General features: G+C 42.0%; 1 protein-coding gene across 1 annotated transcript in view; it reads right to left on the bottom strand.

The window, feature by feature from the left end:
- Positions 1-1,089: 1,089 nt before the first annotated feature.
- Positions 1,090-22,759, bottom strand: part of lrpprc (leucine-rich pentatricopeptide repeat containing) — a gene marked incomplete at its 5' end in the record, with an annotated part of 70,284 nt that continues 48,614 nt past the window's right edge. Inside the window, 9 exons of the mRNA XM_084075683.1 lie at positions 1,090-1,356; positions 4,262-4,404; positions 5,914-5,998; positions 6,488-6,562; positions 13,610-13,725; positions 14,452-14,585; positions 17,163-17,367; positions 18,015-18,103; positions 22,045-22,171. Coding sequence (XP_083931809.1) covers positions 1,291-1,356; positions 4,262-4,404; positions 5,914-5,998; positions 6,488-6,562; positions 13,610-13,725; positions 14,452-14,585; positions 17,163-17,367; positions 18,015-18,103; positions 22,045-22,171 — 1,040 coding nt within the window. The 3' untranslated portion in view covers positions 1,090-1,290. The remainder of the gene's footprint in view (positions 1,357-4,261; positions 4,405-5,913; positions 5,999-6,487; positions 6,563-13,609; positions 13,726-14,451; positions 14,586-17,162; positions 17,368-18,014; positions 18,104-22,044; positions 22,172-22,759) is intronic.

Below are 22,759 nucleotides of genomic sequence, written 5' to 3' on the forward strand. Positions count from 1 at the left end.
ACATGTGTGTGCCAGTATAGGCAATGCGGAGAAAAGCCAAAGAGAAATTTGTAGTAAGTCACACTCCGAAACGGAGCTTTGTTGTGTTCTCATAGATTGAAGATTATATAAAATGTGTTTTATTTTTTGCACTGGTGCAAAAGCCTGATAAATGTATCGCCGACATGTTTTGGATCCATATTAGTAGAACAATAAATCAAGTTGCTCCACTTGAAGGTGTTTTTCTTCCTTAACGGTAGGATGACAGACCATCCTCTGGCTCTTTCTCAAGGAATAGTCAGACAGTATGAGACTTTGGAATTACCACTCACACACACACACAGCTTCAACCCTGCATCTAATCATGTCAAGAGAAATTAAGATGATTAGGAAAATGATCATTGATTGACAGTTATGAAAAAAAATCAACTAGTAAATTATGTGGATCTCTCCACCGTGGATTTCGGACTTCATGTGACCAGCTGTGACATCAATGACATCAATGTCACCTATGACAGTGGTTCTCAAACTTTTCAGTGCCGCGACCCTCCAAAATAAATCATATTTGAGCTGGGGACACCCCACCCAGACAAGCAATTGGAATTGTAGGCATTCCATTTAGTTTGACTGGGTTCCACAGATAAATGTTGTGAAAATAGACGATCTTTTGATTACTTTTGATGCCGTAGTGGCCTTTATTCATTTTTTCTTTTTTTTTAGGTATTAAAAAGGTCTTAACTGTCATCTGGCGACCCCCCCAAAATCATGGGGGGACCCACAGGTTGAGAACCACTGATCTATGACATCATTTATCAATGACAAATCTATGATGTACGACTCCAAATTCCACACTGTAATCCAAGGTCATCAACTTGCAGCACAATGTCAAGATCATTTATATAAAGTGTGTCTGTGGGGTTGTTTGCCTATGTGCCCAGATTATGCCCAAATATGGACATGCCCGACATCAGCGAAAATCACAGCTGTAAGAGTAACACAGGATCTGGCATTTTTTAGGTGAATCAAAATATGATACAGAGCAGTTAACCAACAACAAGTTGAAACCCACATACCTTTTGAGCAACGAGACAACAGGACGCCATGTTGATTCCTAGCTTTATTTATTAGCATAAATACTTCTGTACATCATCATCTTCATTTTCAGCGGTGCAGCGGACAAACTTTAACATACCGACAGCATGAACACAGTATTTCACAATTTTACCCCAACTCAAAGAACTTGTAAAAAACAAAATTAAGGACAAACAATGGAGGGATGGAGGGAAGAGGTGAGGCTGGGAGAACGAGTCTCTACTCCTCTGCTGCTGCTTGGGCTTTTTTCCCCTTCAGCTTTTCTGCGTAGAACACAAAGGACTCCTGGAAGCAAAGACAAAAGAGAGAGGAGATAAAGAGCAAATTAGCATCAAACAGGAATAAACTATTCCCAACGACTTGTATGGGGAACAAAAGCCATTGTTTCATAGGCAGAGTGCGCGTTTTGTTTTTCGTTTGTGCATTTGTATTTGCGCATGTGTGTGAAATACTTTCCAAAAAGTAAGCAACTGCAGAGGCCCCTCTGGGCTCAGCTAAATAGTCTCCACTTACCATGGTGAGGTCGTTTCCCTTCATCTTGAAATTCCCATTAATATACAAATAAGGGATTTGTAAGCAGGCTCGCTACACACACACGCACATACGTCCATACAACTCACTGTTCTTTCCGTTCCTCACTCTGGCTTCTGCTAATTAATCACCGTTTTGAGTGTTCTTTTACTCTGAGGTGTGGGTTTAGGGCAGGTGGGGGTGTGAATGCTTTTCACAGATTACAGTTGTTCCCCACGTCGTGCAGTCCCTTAATAACGCAAGGATTTAATGTCAATAAGTAGCTGTGTTCGTCGTACAAAGAGGACGAGAGTGATTGTGTGAGAGAAGGATTGATTGACTGAGAAAGAGAGGGGCTGGAGGGGGCTCAACACCTTTCTTATCTCCTCTCTCCTGAGACACTTTGTCCTGGAAGCCACTATGACAAGCTGAGGGAACGAGAGGAGGAGGAAAGGAGAGAGGGGGTGATGGACAGGCAGAGTATTGACCCAGAGTTTGGTTTGTGGAAAACTTTTTCCAGATACAATCGCAAACTTTGTGGGGAACCTCTATATTTTGAGTATATTCACGTAATGTTCTGGCACAGTCTGTCTTGTAGACAGGAAACAGCTACACATCACCACTACAAAAGATACAGACCATAAAAAGCAAGTCTCACGCCCATCTCCATTTAATACCAGTAGCCAGCAGAGGCAGATCAACATTTTATGGTCGGTTTTAAGGTGGTACAAGAGGTTGTCGAGAGAGAGGGAGAGAGATGAGAAGAGGCGAGGAAAGGTGACTGATGTGCACGTCTCCCATTCCCCAAGTGCATTCTCCTGTGCTTATAAAACCTGGCCTTACTTTACCTCCCTGACTGTGAATAATACAGAGGCTGTGAGAGTGTGTGTGTGGGGCGAGCGTGTGTGCTGTGCATGTGTGCACGCACACAAGTCATCCACTAATAACAACCTTGCATGGACTTAACAAAATGTGCAATGCACTTGAAAACTCAACAGCAATAGCAGCTACAAATAGAGGAGTATATTGCTGTGACACCCTCTCACTTACACAATCCATGTAGTACTGTATGACAGCAGGCACAGCTTCACACGCACGCACGCACACACACACACACACACACACACACACACACACACACACACACACACACACACACACACACACACACACACACACACACACACACACACACACACACACACACACACACACACACACACACACACACACACACACACACACACACAAATAAGATAGCAATGGCACATGTGCCAGCACTGGTTAGGACTTGCTAGTATGTGTGTTTTTTTCCACTGCTGCTGTTGTTGTTGCTTTATTCAGATAGTGTGTGTTGAGCAGGGTTTCTACTAGGCATTTTCTGTAACCGACAACATTATATTATTCCGGCCAGGTGTTTAATTAATCGGCCATAATTGAATACACGTTGCGTGCGTGTTTAGTACGTGCGTGTGCACCGCCACCACCTAACTGATTGCTACACCTGTGTAGCGCAGTGCTTCTTTCAAGTACTGATGCACTGCCCTCTGCACTGTTACTGTGTCTGTCCAGTTTCATAAAGCATCATTATCTACTTGTATTGATCATGCAGGGGCATCGCTTGCCAAAAAGAACATAAAATAGTCAGGACGGACGAGTGATGTCTACAAGCTACACAGCATAGTGTGCTGTAATATTACAGAGCATACACCAACTCGACTGAGCAATGCTTCAGGCTAAGCATCTCAACCTCGTTCAACTAAAGGTTGAAATAAATTATTTAAGCATGGGCAGTTGATTGTGTAGGTAGGCTAGTAACGTACATAAGCATCTTTCTTTTTGCTACGGTCATGTTAACGGCTTCATGATGCCAACAAAGTCACTTGCCTGTGTTCTTCCATCACTCCAAAATGCTTTCCATGTCATTGGCCATGAGTCACTGTGCTTGTACAGATAAGATAGCCGACCTCTTCACACTTCCCTGATCTTTCCCTGTAAAGTATTTTTTTTCCCCCCATTGTTGCGCCTGATTTGCCTCTTTGTCTCCACTGGATTGGCACCATTGAATTGTCACCCAGGTGTTAAATGATACCATTTCACACCTGGCAAATGCCCCCCTTTCTCCGTGACAAGGCTTGGACTTTCCACTGAAGTACCAATGGCAGGCCCTTTGAAATTCTCAGATGTCTTATCTGTACAGTAGGTAATTATATCCACGTCGGTCCCAAAGTCAGAGGCTTTTACAGATTGTAGCAACTCGCTCATTGCACTGAATTGATGGTGTCATTTTGTACAACCTTTGATACTATAGACTATACTGTAGACTATATGACGAGTAGTCTACAGTATATATCGGAATATGAGGGCTTGGTCGGTATGATGGCATGTGCTGATGTATTGGCAAATGAGCATTATTGGCCAATAAAATAACCTTAAAGTCACTAGTCACTTTCATTCTCTACCTTTCAGGATCCTAATCCTGCAAAGGGGCTATTCTTGGCATTGGCACCATGTCAGTGCGGTTTGGGGGCTGCAAGGTTCACAGTTTGAGATTGGGAGTTGTACCAGAGAAACCATTCTCACAACCCTCACCATTTTGAACAAGGCACTTACACCACTTAGCATTTGCTAAATAAATGTAGCGTGTCTCCCTGTATGAGTGTGTATGTGTGTGACTCACAGGGGGCTCTGTGAAGGGGACGGCCTCCCCGGCGTTGCGGTAGAGCACGGCCAACCGTTTGAGTGACAGCTCGTCCAAATTCATTCCTTCCTTCTCCATCAGTTCATGAAGGTCTTTGGCTGATGCCAGGTCGTTATCCTGAGCTGAGAGACGCGAGAAAGAGACAAAGACAGACCGTCAGCAAATCAGGAAATCTAACAGGAACTATTTCATATTTTGTGTTTATTTATTTCTTGTGTGCATGTAATGTGGATTTCAGGATCCGTATGGGAAGAGTGTGTCTCCAATTGTGGATCTCAGACTTCATGTGGCAAGCCTGTGAGTCAATGACATATCTATGACATACGACCCCAAATTTTGGAAACGGTTTCAGCCACATACATATTTCAAAAAGTGTCATTTCATATTTGTATTTCAGGATCATTCAAACAGTCAGACAGTATAGTGAGACCCTTATCTAGTGGTTGTTTTTACTCAAGGAAGGGACTAGGTCCCCTATTTAAGGGAGAACTGTGATGTCTGTCTATGCATACTGTGTTTGTGCATTCATGCGTAATTGCGTATGAAGGAAGTATCTGTCGGAGACTGTGTGTGTGCGCGCGCCACATTGTAGCTTCATGAAGGAAAGTTTGTCGTGCGATTTCGCAGCCAGATTGCTCACTTGCTGGCAGTCAGGGTGGGGTGTAACTCCACAGCAAATGGAGGATGTTTTCTCATGTTTAGCTGTGATCAAAATCTCTTCTGGAACTGTAACACCTAAACATTGTTGAACTTTTGTGTGTTCCTGCTCTACATAAAGAATAAATCACATAAACCCTCTATTACCTAGTAAACTTGACCAGAGTAGTCGGCTCTGTACTTGATCTCCACTTTTGTCCTTCTACAACAAATCTCAGAAAATAGCCAATCTACAAGCTCACAACGCGAATGTTCCCCCAAAATAGGATTGCTAGGGTGGTTAAATTGTTGCGTTAATTAATATAGCAAGACAACAGTAATATGTGAGGTCAAACAGAGTAAAGCACAAGTGTGTAGTTTGTAAAGAGTGAGATAAAGATGAGATGGGGGGGGGAACTAAAGAACAAAAGCAGACATAACAAAAGAACAGAAGAGGGGAACGGTACAGAGGAGAACAGAGCATTGCTAATCTAGCCGTGGCCCTGGGCTGACCGGCCGGTTAGCTAATACTAATTAAATAGTCATGTTCACTTTCTGTACAGAGGAGGGAAGGAAGGAGTTGGTGAACACCAGCGAGGATGAGGAAACAGAGGAGACGGAGGTGAACGAGGAGAAAGGAGACAATAGAAGCATTGGGAGATGAGAGGAGGAGGAGGTAGGCTGAAGGACAGGAAGCGAGGGACATAAAGGGGAGAGAGGTGAAGAACAGAGTGGCGGAGCGTGTTGCGATTAGCACGCTAGGCTAGCCAGGACGGCCAACTCATTAGAGGACATGTGTTCTTTTAACCCTGAATGCCTGTCTGTTCTGCTGCAAAGACACAGACACACACACTTGCCTTGCTCTGATGCATTTTTAATCCTGTCGCTAATGACAAGTTAGCCACAGGCCAGCGAGCCGATCACTGCACCACTTTGTCTACTGCACAAGATCTCGCCTGGCCTCTTGAGTGTGTGTGTGTGTGTGCGTTTCTTACCAAAACATTTGATCATGTACCCGTATTGGACGTCCTTCTCTGCGAAATCTGGAATCAGGGTCATAAGGCTCTTGACCTTGCCCACCTGCATGCCATATACAGCAAAACACACATAATTACACAGGAACATGAATGCATAGACAGTTTAGACAAATGTGTGTGTGTGTGTGTGTGTGTGTGTGTGTGTGTGTGTGTGTGTGTGTGTGTGTGTGTGTGTGTGTGTGTGTGTGTGTGTGTGTGTGTGTGTTCGAGCATATATGACACAATACACGTCAGTGGAGCTCAAAGAATAGGCAGTATGTCGTAGACCCACGTTAAAGGGAAGTGTCAGCTCAGAGAAAGTTGCCTTTCTTGTAGAAAGAGCTCAAAATGTTAGGAAGAGGATGGCAGATCACTGATTTATGAACTATCACACAATAATCTTCATGACGATATAATGAAAAGCAATTCAAAATGTGAGAAACACATGTAAAGATGTTCGAAGGGAGGTACTTTACAACAGTATTAGACTGGTGTCATGCACATGTTGAAGATGTATTCATGTACTGTATGTACAAGAAATCAAATGTCTTACATTTCCAGGTTTCTGGGACAGTCGACTTAGGTACGACAATAGCACAGGCTTCTGTTCAGCCACTGCGTTACAGCGCTATGGCAGACGGGGGGACAAAAGACATGACACTGTCACAATGAGGCCTGACATTGATCAAATGGGTTATTTTTTAAAGCAAAGAACCCTCCAACCTCTTTGTCAATGACATATATAAACACACAAGCTCACTCATAAGCTCTCCCTCTCTCTCTCTCTCTCTCTCTCTCTCTCACACACGAGCAAGCCCATGCACACACACATCCAGGTCATAGGTTAATTACTGACTTAATAAGTGGGTCAGAAACACAACTCCTGGTTTCTTTAGGAATTATAATACATATAATTAATATACAGCACCACTCACTTCAAAAAGCATAATTATCTACACTTAGTCGCATAAAGGGCCACCAATCTAGCACTTAGTTGAAATCTAAATATACCCCAAGCTTTTCATTGGGTGATTTTGGCCTGTACCACTTCCTGCCATTACCCAATTAACTCAAACCAGGAAGTGAGAGATAATGATAGCAAGTGATAAGTTGGAGAGAGTGAGAAGAGAGGGAGAGTGAGAAAGAGTTGGAAAGAGAGAAAACCACAGAGAGACAGACGAGTTACAAGCTTAGTATTTGACTTAAATGCCAACATAGAATGGAGCAATTTTCTCTGCACTCAGTCCACATAATGTACAGTATAGTCAAATACGATAATTCACAGATCTGTGTGCCTTTCCTGCTAGACATTTTAACTCAGATCTGCCTGGCTACGCAGCACACTTCAACCTGCATGCGCCACTAGCCCCCTACAATCATGAGCATTTATGCATGTGTTTCAAGTGCGCGTACGTGTGTGTTGCATGAAAGTTGCAGTGTGCTATGCCAGTGAGTGGGTGAGAACGGAGAGAGGCCGTGTGTGTTTCTTTTTCTCTGGGCTGAGATGCAATGAGGTCACATTACTAGCCAGTCGTGAACTGACGCGTTTCACTCCTTCTCCTTGCAGAATTAAAAAGGGTCTTGCTAGGCTTTTAGCCGTCTCACTCACACACGCACGCACACACACCAAGCTCCGCTCTCTACATAGTCACTCAGCGGCAGAATGGCTTTGGTACAATCAGGCATATTAGACTAAAACTATGCCACTTCACTCAACCCCCCTCGCTCTTACATCCACCCCCCCCCCCCCCGATCTCTCTCCTCTCTTTCTCTCTGCTAGACCGAACACTCCAAAAAGGCCAGGCCGGATAGGGGCTACCTTCTCCGCTACACATACACACACCACTGCATAAGAGCTACATCCTTTCCCCAAAGGCTCAGAGTATCCGCCTTCCCGCTTTTTACTATTCTATGTTTTCTGTTCACATTTCAGTGGCTGAATGGCTCTCTCACTCATTCCACCCTCCCACTGGACAGGTTGCCTGTCATTATCATCATCTGTATAGCTAGTTAGATAGAAGCTTTTCAGAGTTCCTTTTTGCCCCGCTTCATTTATAATGGGACAGAAATAAGGAGCCGGGTTGTCACCCCGCAGTGACCTGGACTAGTGGTTTTGGGGGCGAGGGAGTAAGGTGGTGGAGAGTTACAAACCAGAACCTACTGGTCCAGGCTGGTCGGCACTGGTTGAGTCCACAGATCCTGAATAAAAATGTGTGTCATTTGAGGACCGTTTCTCTTTAACTTCACTTGAAACAATCTTTAATGTGTTCTTTGTAACATAAGAACGCCAGAGAACTTTCAAAGTACGTCAGACCCCCAATTACGTACTGTATGATTTATTTCATCTTCACGTTGAGAAACATTTTGTTTAATTTTCTTGTACTGCACACGTTTCTCTTCCATTACCAACAGATATTATCTACAGATGTGAAAAGCGGCGAGGAAGCACACCGAGCAAAGAGCAGACTACAGTTAAGCCTGAAAAAAAAAACATGGAGTCTATCGGTTGGCATTTAATTAATTAGTGATGAAGATGAGAGCAGGGCCAAGTCATGTATACATGTTCATTAGCATGCATGCTAGTCAGACAGGCCTGTTTAATGATTGAGACCTACTGTATAATGACTCCGGAGGTCAGGGAGGGAGCAGGAACATCACAGCAAATGTCTTGTCTACAGTATGTGACCTCCAGGTAAACACATGAACCCTAGCATCCCTATTCTGGGCATGTCATAATAATACACGCATTTGGCAAAAATAGCAGATCGGCAAGCTCGTTGTAAGCTTGTAGATCGGCTATTTTCACCAAAGACATTTGGTGTAGGGGGAAAAAGGAGGGGACCAAGTATAGACCCCTGGAGGGCATTGGTCAACTAAGTATATAGGGTTTAAGCGGTTAACACTTGCCATTTATACTTTTTTTGTATTTGACAATCAGTGTTGGGCAGTAACGAATTAAAAATAATATATTACTGTAATATTATTACTTTCCCCAGTAACGAGTAAAGTAAGGTATTAGTCTGCCAAACCAGTAATATAATACCATATTACTCGGTCAAAAAAGGCCTCGTTACTCGTTACTGATGACGAGCGTCATTTTTTTCTCATTCATTCATTTAATGTACTCTCTCCGTCTCTCGTAGAGAAAAGTTGTAGGCTGTAGCAGCATGCAAAAATAGAGTAGATCTACAAGCTATCAACCTACGTCAACAGAGATGCTATATAGCTTGCAGATCAGTTCTTTTTAGCACGCAGCCTGCGCACAGTTATGACGTAGCGCATGACCCGTATGCGAGCGGCGCCGGGTAACACACAGAAAGAAGAACACACTACACACAAACACAAACAGCATGGCGGCGGCGAGCGATGTTTACACTTTTCACGGCTGGAAATATCGCCATTATTTTGAATATGTGGGTGTCAAAGATCCAAAGAACATTAATGTCCGTTGTAAACTCTGCGTGGGCAGAAAAACACTTTCAACAGCAAAAAATACTACGTCTAACCTGTTGAAGCATATTGAAAAAATGCACAAGAATGTTACGCTGACCGAAACACCAGAGGATGAAACTGGTGGCCCCTCAGAGCCAAAACAACAGAAACTGGATTTCAGTTTAGATGCCACTAAATTAGGAGTAGACGACCTGAAGAAGCTCGTGGCTGGATATATTGTAGAGGAGATGTTACCCTTATCAACTGTTGACTCTCCCTCATTTCGAGCCATCATAGAGAGAATACCAGTTAAGTCCAAAGTCAAGCTGCCACAGAGGAAATCCTTTTCTTCTTGGCTTGAGAAAGAATACGTGGGGATGGAAACTAAGTTGAAGGCCACCCTCGGAGAGGTACACTTTGTTTCCACCACTGCTGACATATGGACGGGGGGTAACAACAAGAGCTTCCTAGGTGTTACAGTGCACTGGATCAACAGCACCACTTTGGAGCGACACAAGGCAGCTTTAGCATGTAAAAGAATTAAAGGCAGACACACATTTGATGTCATTGGATCAGAAATAGAGAACGTCCATTCGTCGTATGGACTTGTTGTTGACAAAGTTGTAGCCACTGTGACAGACAATGCATCAAATTTCGGCAAGGCGTTTAGAGTATACCAACAGGCTATCGCAGAATCAGATTCTGATTCAGATTCAGATCTGGACGAAAACCGTCCCGATGATGATGTCACTTTTACAGATGTCACAGATGTTCTCTCCGGCTCAAATGACTGTGAGACAGTCAGTGAGAGTGATGCTCCTACTCTTCCACCACATTACCGCTGTGCTTCGCATACAATTAATCTGATTTCCACTGGCGATGTTGTGAAATACTTAAAATCCAGTACAGAGACTAAGACTGTGTACACGAACAGCATTGCAAAATGTACGGCGCTCTGGAATAAAGCAAGTCGATCACCAGTGGCAGCAGAACATGTGGAGGAGGCCAGCCGCCGTAAGCTATTGGTGCCGTCATGTGTACGGTGGAATTCCTTTTACGAGGCGGTTTCCAGAGTCACCGAAATCCCCGCGACAGAGCGCAACAATCTGTGCATGAAACTAGGAGTTAAGAGTTTCAGTGAGAGAGAGTATCAGTTCCTGCAGGAGTACTGCATTGTTATGAAGCCGCTTACAGCAGCGTTGGACCTACTACAAGGAGATAACTGCCATTATGGATCTTTATTGCCAACCCTCCAAATCTTAATGAGAAAGACACTTCAAACAAAGGACAAAGTGTCACGGATGACAGCTGGCCTTCCAGGCGTCATTGTGAAGGTAAGCCTATATCCCCCTAAACCGTTTTCTTTTGCATATCGAATAATTGCATTGTATTTGTTTTTAAAGCTGCCAGTTAGTACAATTATCAACATTAAACATTGCTTTAGAGCAAACGGCCGGCCCCTATATAAATTAATGCAATACTATAAATAGGTCAAATTGTATTTTTCAGGCCATCCAGACTCGTTTTTCTGCGGTGCTGGACAACAATGATGCTGCACTTCTTGCTGCTGTCAGCTGTCCGAAATTTAAACTCAGATGGCTGAGCGATGAGGGTCAGAGGGACCATGCAAAGGAGCTTCTGACAGCTGAGTGTAGGAAAATCGCTTCTGCTGCTGCTGAAGAAGAGGAGGAGGGTGCCTCCGCGTCCACGTCACACAACGACGTTGAAAGGGACTTTTTTGAATTTGAGCCAGAGCCCAAGGACATCTACTCTGTAGAACAAGAAGTCGTGGATTATTTGAGGTCAGGGCACGAATTTGATTGTCTGCACAAGTTCTCCAATGTTAAAAAGATTTTCTTGAAGTACAACACCCCAACCCCGTCTAGCGCGCCTGTGGAGCGCCTTTTTAGTTTAGGAGGTTTGGTGCTCACCCCTAAAAGAAACAGATTGGGTGATACGCGATTTGAAAAGCTCGTGCTAATGAGATACAATCACTGCTTCTTCACACCACCAGTGAAAGAAAACCAGCAAGAGAAGCAGTAATTCGAAGCCTTCACTCAGTTCACTGAACAGTGTCAGTGAACTTAGGACCTTGTTTATGTTAGGGGCAGGGCAGAGATAAATAAACAAGCTGGACATATCTGCCTAAATGTGGTTGTAGGAGACATTTTATTTCATTTAATTTCGTTGTTTAAGATTAGAATAAGACATGTACAATCAAGTCAGGGAGACTGCTGCTGCTCTTTTCTTTTTGTTTTTTTTATATAGATATCTTAAGACTGTCAGGTTTTGTTGGCTTCCTTTTGAAAACACTTGGTTGTATCGTGATTTGTGAAAATCATTGTTTAAAAGGTCAGAAAGACTACTGCTTTATTTTATATTTTATTTGCATTTGAAAGTTTAAAAAGTTAGAGAGACTGCTGCTTTATTTTATATTTTATTTACATTTGAAAGTTTAAAAAGTCAGAGAGACTGCTGCTTTATTTTATATTTTATTTACATTTGAAAGTTTAAAAAGTCAGAGAGACTGCTGCTTTATTTTGTATTTATTTGTTTGACTTGTTTACAGTTTTGCACTTTGGCTAATTATTTATTGACTGGTGTAAGATATTTGTTTGACTTGTTTACAGTTTTGCACTTTGGCTAATTATTTATTGACTGGTGTAAGATATGTTGAAAAGATTAAGAAATGTTTACTTTATTGTTTTTTATGTACAATACAGTTTTTTGAGAGGCTGCAGCCAGTGTGTGCAGTTCAGATTGATGTCGTTCCTGTAAGGATAATTATTGTTCCAATTCCAAATATGGAATTTACAGCAGCAAAATACTTAGAAAGATAAAGACTGTTGACTGTTTTCTATTATTCCATTAAATTGGATTCAGTTCTAAAAGACTAAAAACTGTACACGTCTTTTCTTTTGCGGGGGGCGCGGGAAAGTAATATAAAGTAATATATAATATATTACCCTTGATTCCAAGTAATAAGTAATATAATATTATTACTTTGCAAAGCAGTAATAAGTAATAAGTAACATATTACTCTCCTAAGTAATATAGCCCAACACTGTTGACAATATTTCTCTTTCTTTCCGCGTCTTCATAAACAGAGAGACAACAGAGAGAGTGAGAACAGCGTCTTGTGACCTACTAAACACGGGTCCATTTAGTTCCTTTTGAAATAGTGATGAATGGTGGTCAGCAACAGCAGTTAAGAAACATATTCACGCTCATTAGCATGCATGCCTGTCAGAAACACCGCTAAATGATTGATAGACGGAGCGAGCGACAATCAACCAGGAGTTTACTGGTGGAAGGCTTGAGGTGGACCGAAGGCAAGCCATCTCTGTCCTCGCCTGGTTTCCCCCCACTCTCTCTGATGCCTTCCACTCATCTATCTTGTGTTCTGTTTCCTGTCTGACTCATCTAAGCTGGTACATATTCACATCCCCAGAGCCGAACGCAGAGTCATGGAGCTGCACTTGATGAAGCGTGATCACATAAGTAAAGTGGCAGCAGGCCAATTTCACACAGCCTACCCAGTGTGGTGTGGTGGGATGGAGGGAAGTATCCCCCTCCGCTTTTACTATGAATGAGAAGGATATGCATCTGGATAAATAAGTCAACTAGAGGAATGCTAGATGGATGTTGCTATACACACAGAAGTGGCACGCAGAGAGTTTTTCCCCTGTGCTTTTCAGAGGCTTATCTTGCCGTTGCATCTGAATGTTAATTGAACTCTGACAGTGTACAAATGTAATTGTTACATTTGTACAATCTCTCCGAGTTATAAATGGATGAATTAACAGAAGCATCAGAAAGACACTTTTTGTGTGATGAAGACAAACCTTTGTGGTCTCTCTGTTCTCTGAGATGAAACCTGGCCACCAGCACTCCATTATCACTTTGGAATGCAGTAATGCATGTAGGTACACTATATCCCAGATAAAGTGGGGATTGTTTATAGGTTTTTATCCAACAAGCTTTCCCTAGTAACGGTTAATGAGTAAATAGCACTGGCTTGAAATTCCGAAACTACAGTTCTGCAGTTTCTGGAACCGAGAGCTGGTTTTAGTTAACATTCAATACAACAGCATAACTTCTGAATATAATAATGTTCTGGTTCAGTGGCTTCCAGCTATAGAGGATTAACATACACAAGCCAACCCCCAACACACACACACACACACACACACACACACACACACACACAGAGTATGGACGGACAGTATGGACACACACTTACAGCTAGCATGAACTTTGCATCCTCTACTTTGTCGATCTCTAGTAGCTCCAGGAAGAGGTCTGTGGCTGGCCTGTAGCAGGCGAAGTGATTGGCTAGGCGCTCCGCCATAGCACTCACTGTAACACACACACACACACACAATGGACTTTCATTACTGTAAGCAATGAAATCCTTTTAAAATCAATGAAATCCTTTACAAATCAAAATCGTTTTGTTGTTACTTTTGAGTCAATTTATTAATTTCTTTATTAAGTAGCCGCGTAATAAACAGTATAATTAATGGTGAGCAGGTCATTATTAACAAATAAACCCCTTCAGGGTGATAAAGACTGCTCCGCTGCTCACGTCTAATGACTGGCTTCATTTCTCAATAATGACCTGCTCCCCATTGATTATCTCTTGCATGTATGATAAAACTCAACTCGCTAAACAGTGAAAGGGATTGATGTTTCATGATTTATACTGTGATCACTCTTAAAAGGACCATTATGGCGGTATGCTTATATAAGCATACTGGACCATGTTTTTCTTTATCTTTCATTCATTTCAGTATGGTATGAAAATGAAATCGCATAGACTTGAAACTTGCTTGAGATACTGTAGGTAATCCAACACAAAATAAGAGTATGAATAGGTTACTTTATCATTGAGTATTAATGCATTTTAAAGCGGAGATTAATTTGAATTTGGAAACAGTCCCCGGAGAAAAGGCCATTTTACAAAATAAATGATAGGTCTATGACTTATTAAAAAAGCATTTCTAATCTTCCAGGTTTCATGACTACAAACTGTAACACTGGTTTGTCTATCCTTGTTTTATATCTGTTGTCGGTCTGTCTTACGTTTGTCCATGGCCTTGTCGTTGTTCTCCTCCAGGACCTTTCTGAAGACGAAGGACATGCTGGGGAAAAAGCTCTGTGGCTCTGTCACTGTGTACAGTGCCTCCAAAACCTCTATAGCAGAATCCACGTCACCACTGGAAAAAAATAAATTACAGTTATTTGATATTAAAAAAATAACTACTCTCACCAACTGAATACCCAAGAGACATGCAAAGGAAAAGTGCCTTGGTCAGATATTTCATATACAATATAATACATTCCTTATGTTTCAATGACATTCAGTAATAAATAAGGTTCAGCTCCCAAGACTCAAATTCTTTGCTTCCACAGGGACAAATGTGGTGGTCTATGAAAACCGGTAGGGTCGGCTATTTTCGACACCGTCGTGTCGAAAATATGTATAAATATGTGTTTATATATATATATAAGTATGAATCGGGTTATAGGACAACGCACCTTGTGGACAATGTCTTAAGCCGCCTGTCAGCTTACACTAAATAGCCGATCTAGGCTTAATGTTTCCTTTATAACCCCTCTCCACTCATGCAACAGTCTAAAGCGCACCCCCCATACACACACACACACACACACACCAACACACCGCACAATGCTTTTCTGCTGACGCTGCCACAACCAAACAGGACCTGGGCGGCAAATCTCTGCAAACCTCAAACAACTCAATCTGGCAACCCGGCTAAGCTAATAACACTTAACACTCCTCTTCCTCTTCTCCCCCTCTCCCCACCTCCTCCTTCTCCTATGCCACCAGCCGTTATGAATATTTAACGAATAGTGTAAGTGTATGTGTGTCTATGTGCGTCTGTGTTGGGGACGTATCCAGCTGATTGTTGCGACTGGGGACGTCTGAATAATTCAGCGAGGGTGGGAGGGAGGCTCTAAATGTGGCGCTCAGTTTTCCGGTGGCCCTGCTTGTGTTTTTTTTCCGCCCCGGCTCTTAAGCAGTCAGCTCGACTCAGGCGCGCCGGGGACGCACGTGTCACAGCTGCTCAGGGCTACCGCTCCCAGAGGTTAGGGTTCAAGATGACAAGCGCTCATTTCCCCACCCCACCCGCCGGTGGCCAATCGGGCGTGAGGCCGTCCTCCGTTTATTTAATTTTATTTCTCAGTCTCTATTTTCTGCAGTCCGTTTTGAGTCTATGTCGGGTAGTGCTGATCGGGGCTAATGTAGGGCGATGAAAGTTTGATGTGCTGCCCGCTTTAAAAATGTGTTCACTTGCTTTTTAAGACGATGAAGGCGATGCAGAGGATTGGCGGTAGAGAAGAGAGCATTTTGCCATTTGTTGTTTTAACACATTAAGGAGAGAATTTATGAATAATCCTATTAAGCTTGTGTTAGCCATTTTCATTTGCCTTCAGCATAATGCAGTAGTGTGTCACGATGGTCTTGCTCACAAACGCGTCGCCTGGTAATGTGTTATACGGACTGTTGGGTTTCAGCTTAAGTGCGGTGTCTGTCTGTGATTTTCTATATGGACTGTGTCCGTAATACAGAGCTGTACAATCCTTTATACTTCAAAATGTAGTTTTGACACGGTAACAAAGCTCAAACAGCACCAATAAGTGAGCACCTAAATCACTGCAAATTATTGTAAATTGTACATTTTACTAATTAGAAATGAGATGAGTGGACCAACCTTACAGTCATATCCATGAATAGTCTCCAGTTTGTATTGTATTTTCTGATTTTCCCTCAACAGGCACCTGAACAACCTGTAGGAGTCTCAACAGGGATCACCCTCGCCTGCCGACTTCCCACATGCGAGCACAGCCAATTATGTATACTAGTCCATACCCGGTCGACACATCCGTGGGGGGATATGCGCACATGATCTGGCAACCCGGGAGTCATTCATCGCGGGGCCATCCCACAGCTGGGCAGCCGTAACCATGGCAACATTCTTTTACGTAAAAATGCGAATAAACAACAAAAAGTCATCATATTTGTAGAACACAATGAGTAGCTTTGTCTCATGAAATGTGGTCCAAAAATACAATTTAGTTTTTGCTTAGTTTTTGAGTGGTGCCGAAGGCAACCACTCCTATACGTGGCTTTGTCTGTGTGTCCGTATGTCTGTATGTCCGTGTGTCCACCAAGCTAACATTGGTCAAGCATCACGTGACAATATGTTGAAAGGGTGTGCTTTGATTGGCTAGCGAGACGCATGACGAAATAGAGCCCTATAAATAGGTGTGTCACTTTCGCCGCTACCTTCACACAGGGTGTGATTTTTTATATAACAATCAGCGATGAGTCAAGTAGGGGGAAAGGGAATGTCTAGTTAGACATACTACTCTCATCTCCACAATCACAGAGTTTGGTCTTCAGAACACAACAGAGAGGTACTGTACTTCCACAATCTAGGTCTACTATAATATTGGGTGGTGCCTGAGAATTTCCCCAACCATCTAAAAGATAACCCAGGGCAATAAATCTCAAATGTAACCACACTATGATATTTTCTTGTTTATTTTAAAGTATAAAGTAGTTAAACATGTGTTATTTGTCATATCTGCCCTGTGCAACTTTTGTTTACGAAGCCTAAAGGCCAAACAGAAATGTAATCTTTATTGACAATGTTCCAATAATGTTCAACGTCAGAAAGGCAATTAAATCGTTAATCGCAATTATTTGAGTGACAATTAATCGTCAAGTAAAATGTCATAATGGTGACGGCCGTTAGTGGTCTTACCTCCTGATGTGTGCGAGGGCCATGTTGTTGGGGAACAGCATACTGGTCACAGTGAGGGGAGAGCCCAGGGCTTTGGTCAGGGAGTCCACCTCCTGGATGCTGGCTGCATCACCTTCAGCACCCAGGGTCTGGACCAGGCGGGTGATGGCGAGCGCCGAGGGCACCTGGACCGCCTGCAGCATGGACTTGAGTGTTGCAAGGCCGTCTGGAGGAGAGGGCGAGGTTAGGTCAGTGGTTCCCCAAAGATTTTAGCTCGAGACCCAAAAAGAGAAATTTGATGTGTCTCCCCCGTGACCCAAACTGGTGAAAACAGCTGATTTACAAGCGCACAACAATGCATCGCGTTTCACTAGTCCTTAAAACTTTTCTTATCTTATTTATGGACTTTTATTTTTCTAATTTATGAAATCCTTTAGTATATCATTTTTTTTTGTAAAAAAACAAGTAATTAACAAGTAAACAAGGTAATTAAAAACAAGATGTAGGAAACCAATTGTTTGCTAGAATTGTTTCCCAAACACTGGTAAATATCCCCTTTATTTTTGGTTTCCTACATTTGGTTTTTAATCATTATTATTTCAAAATATTTTTTCAATCATTTCCAAAGAAAGCTCACAAGCCACGAGCTTGTAGATCTGCTATTTTCTGTATTGAAAAAAAAAAGAAAAAAAGCAATGTAAACCCCCCCCCCCCCAAAAAAAAAAAATATCATCAAATCATCAAAATCAAATAAATAAAAATTGATTAGTTCAATTAACTGTTGTGGTTGGTGTGTGTGTGTGTGTGTGTGTGTGTGTGTGTGTGTTTTTTGTTTGCATCTACAGTACAGTATACAGTATGTGAGTTTATTACCTTTCCCTTGGCCTTTCTTGCTGAGTGTGACAATGAGCAAGCTGTTGGCCCTTTCATTGAGCTGAAAACCTGAGACACGAGCCGCAGCCCTGAGGGAGGGAGGAAGAGAAAGAGATTTTGTTTGGGCAGTGGTGGAAGTACTCACATGTTTTACTTAAGTAAAAGTATCTATAATGCAATGTAGATATATTCTGTTACAAGTAGAAGTTCCATATTCAAAATGTACTGGCGTAAAAGTACAAGGGTATCGGCATCAAAATATACTTAAAGTAAAACAGCAAAAGTACTCATTGTGCAGAATGTCCCATTTCACAAGTTCAAAATGTATATGCTATTTTCAAATGGCCGAAATACATATACTGTAAGGCTGAAGAGTGGACTGGTTAAAACTTCTGAATGACATCATTTCATCAAGTCTAATTCCATCCCAGACTAAGTAAACTGATATACTGCAACTGCACATGGACAATCTTGTTACGGATGCAAGCTTTGGCAAAAGACAGTGTTGATTAAGCTCATATGCTAAGATCAAACGGAGGTACTGAACATGTTGTCGTCTGCAATGGAAAACTAATAGTAGAGTCCACCACCTGTGTAATGAACTCAAGTCATTTTCAATTATACCATCAGGAATTGTACTGGTTTACAAAAGTGATATTAAAGCACAGTTCAATCATCTTTAAGGAGCGTGTTCACTGTTCAGATCTTATCCCCTACCAAGCTCTTTATTGCAATGAAAAAGTAGACCGTTAGGCTGCTTTATGGTAGTATGTCACAGTCATTAGAATCACTACCCATACCATTGAAAATAATTAAAACGTTTGCCACCACTTTATCCTAAAGTCAAGCACATTCTTTTCACAAAAGTAGCAAAGTTCTGTGCCAGGATACTGTACACCACAGAGGCTGAGGCAACATTAGTGCCAGGACAGACTGAATACATTTTGAGCTGCTGGTGTACCAAGATATTTATGTTTAGATATCTGTTGCGCATTTAGGTTGAATAACCCGCCACGCTCTCGTCCACTGAAACGGTAGTTGTGTTTAGAAAAATATCTGCAGAGAGATGGGATAAACAGATGAGAGGAAATAGAAAGGGATGGGGAAAGGACAAACGAAAGGAGCAACTCTGGTTGAGCCTCTTATTGACATCAAACGCTTGATTTGTTTTTGAAGTGTGTCCTGTCCTGTCCTGTATATGTCTGTTTTATCAGGGACAGACGGGGTGAATGCTGTGGAGCTGAAGCCTAAGGAGCATTCTCCTCATCGCTTCTTCCTTCTACCCTTCTCTTCCCTTTCACCTCAATCACGCTGTCCTCTTTTTTTTCTTTTCTTTCTAATACAGTCCTGCCCCTACCACGGATTAAGCCTTCCGCTCAATTGAGCATCAGGGCTGTCGCCAATCCTTATCGCCGCAGTGTCTCTGGGGCTGAGTAGCAGCCGCTGGCCACGGTAATACAGTCGCCAACGGATTGCAGTGGAGACTTTAGCAGTGAGGGTTTAAGTTTTCAGTTTCAGTTTCAGAGAAAAATCCGTTGGAAGCCTCACTTCTCCACACTCATCGCTACTCTTTTTCTCTTTGGCCCCACAAGTGTACCTTCAATGGTCTCAACTCAATCACCTTCCCTGTGCTCTCTCTCATCATCATCATCAATCTCTGCAAATCTTTTAATCTTGACATCACCTGCTCAATGTTTAATTCTTCTTCATTAACCTCATGCGTCTTCACTCACGCATGAGGTTGGTCCTCCTCCCCATCTCATCCTCCCTTCTAAGTTCACCTCCCTCATGCCTCTCCACTCATTCAGGAAATAAATTAAATAAGCTTCTTTTCAGATAGGAGACAATAAAAAGTGTGTGTGTGTGTGTGTGTGTGTGTGTGTGTGTGTCTGTCTACATGGAACAGTGGAACATGGAGTTAAAATCAATACGATAGATTTGTAAATTGTACGAGAGCACGCTCTGTAAAGGACTGCCAGGGGAGAGATGGAAAGAAGAGGCAGGGATGAGTAGAAAGTGGAGGCAAAGGAGATAATTGAAAAAGAAAGAGAGACAGACATACAGAAACGGAGAGAAAGGGGATTACCTAAAAAGATCAGGGGTTTCTCACTAAGCTCAGATCTTTAATTCCTCTGTCTGTCTGTCCATTTGTCCATCGGCTAAAGCCCTGATATGTCCCGCGGTAGGAACACAACACACACGATACATTACTAATCAGCGGAAGATTGACTTTTTTGCGCAAAGTCATCCGCTTCTCGGAAAATCAAAATTAATCTGTGTGTGTGTGTGTGTAGGGGCTTAGTGCGGACTGCTGTTCACATCCAGGGGACGGTCAGGGGCCGTTTGGGTCAACACACAATCAGTGTGTAATCCTCATTGAGGAGCTGCTAGTCTTAGCCTGAAGTGAGGCATCATCGGAAACAGAGGGGAAAGCAGGGGAAAGTAGTTATGAAGGTCTATGCTGTTATGTTTAGAAGCATGGTCACTGAAGAAAAGAATGCACAGGATGCCTAAAATTTTAAATCCTTATTTACTAATTGTAATTGTTGTGTTCTGTAAATTGTTTGAAATGTTTGTGTTGGCTCTTGATGCAGCAATTCCTGGAACCTCTGAAATATATATTTTTAATAATATGCATCCAAGCAATAGATCGTTTGACATCTTTTTTATTTTATATGACAAATGTTGGGCACATAAATATTTTATTTGGGGTTTGGCACTATTGTAATTGATTTTGCATGAAGAATAAGGCATTCTAATAACATCTACACAAAGCTTGAGGTATATAAGTCTGCTTCCGAGCAGATGTGAAATTCAGCGTATGTCTGTCAAAATCCATGCACAAAAATAATTTAATGAATCATACTCTGAACATGGAAAGTTGTGGATATGGGCATAAATACAAATTATGTACAGACCCGAGCTTAGTGAATGAGGCCCATTATTTCTATATTGTTGGGATGCTGTTGGGATTAATAATCTGAAATGAAGAAAAGATAGAGAGCAGTACTGCCGAGTGCTTTTGTGTAGAGGCATACAGTATTCATGTGCAGATGCAATGATATCAGAGGCCTTGGGATGATGTAAAGAAATTCGGATAAAATAGGGTATGGGTTTTGGAGAATAATCTTAGTATTTTCAAGTCATATCAAATAGGAGTGACTCGACTCACGAAGATAAAAATGTATCTTATTTATATAGTTTTAGTCCAGGGAACCCGAAACTTTAAGTTATGCTATTAACAATGACAGACCAATCTATCCTATATAATTTATATTCAAATTGGCTAAATCGGCCAGGTGGCGGGGGGACCAAGTCATCACGCTCATGTCACTATGACTCAGCCATAACCATATAAGGAGTTCCCAATGCAGTTACGGCCAAATATGGAGTCGTCTAACGTCAATGTGTCGTCATGGCATCAGGCGCAAACAAATCAGTCAGCTCCATATACAGGTATGGGCACAAAAGGGGGCATGCCATGTATGGGCATTCTGTATACTGTTGACATCAGGGATCTCCATATATGGGCATAAAAGGGACAAGGACTGACAGATACAGAGATTTCCATATATGAGCATATCGGTTGGATCAGCGGTGCAAGTAGGTGTGAGGGCTGCAGACCGAACTCTTTATGTGAGGGCTCTCTAGATGTGAGGGCTAAGTAGCAGCCTGAACTCTAGATGTGAGGGCTGCATAGTGGCCGGAACCTCTAGTAACATAAAAGGTCCCAAGTTCAATCCCTTCTACTGATGACACCAAAGACACTGAAGGCACTGCCTGTTCCCTCATTGGATTCCACACTGGATAACACCATAAAATCCTCAGTGTTTATTTATCCATTTGTAACTGTGAGTGAACAAATGTAACCAATTTGGTTAAATGTGTTCACTCTCAGAGTTAAAGTAACATGTGCATTGTCAGTAAAATCACTCACAAGTGGTATTGGCGCTGAAAGAATAAAGGTACTGGTTGGCATGATACCAATGAGGTTAAGAGCACAGAGCTCAGGTGCTACTGAGTCACTCACATGTCTTTCACCTGCATGGCATCCTCCAGACTCCCCTCAGCCAATAGCGTGCGGATCAGAACATCATAAGCGGCAGGACTCACAGCCACCGCTTTTTTTTCAGATTCTTTCAGCAATCCATAGGCCTCTGTAGAAAAAGTTAAGCACTTTTAAAAAGATTTTCTTTGTATAAAATGCCAAAATTAGATTGGAAAGACACTCAAAAAGAGCAATAATGATGAAATTGAACTAGGACCTATTTCCTACCTAATTCAGTTTAAAATAATGTACAAGAATTCAGTGGAATTATGTAGTTGGATACGTTCCAAATATTTCTAAAATATATATTCATATATACTATTGTGTTAAGGTATTTGGCAAGTAAAATTACACCTAAGACAGTTAAAATATTTTCAATGCATTACAACTCTACCATCATAATGATTTCTTGACCCATTCATAATGACTCAATAATACCTTAAAGGTAGGCCAACGGATTAAGGGACAACTTTAAATAAGAGTCCATATCTAAATAACAATATCAGTTAGCATGGAAATGACTTAAAATGAGAAGTTTTGGAAAGGTTACCCTTCTAGTAGCAGAAAGGTACTGCACAGTGATGACATAACGAGTGGAGGAAGCTGCTAGATGTACAGTATTCCAAGTAAAATATTGGCCTATAAATGAACATCGTAAATGTCTAGCATTCAAAACCAGATATATTTACTGTAAAAG

This window comes from Gymnoscopelus microlampas (assembly GCF_963454915.1).
Source record: "Gymnoscopelus microlampas genome assembly, chromosome: 13".
Classification (NCBI taxonomy): Eukaryota; Metazoa; Chordata; class Actinopteri; order Myctophiformes; family Myctophidae; genus Gymnoscopelus; species Gymnoscopelus microlampas.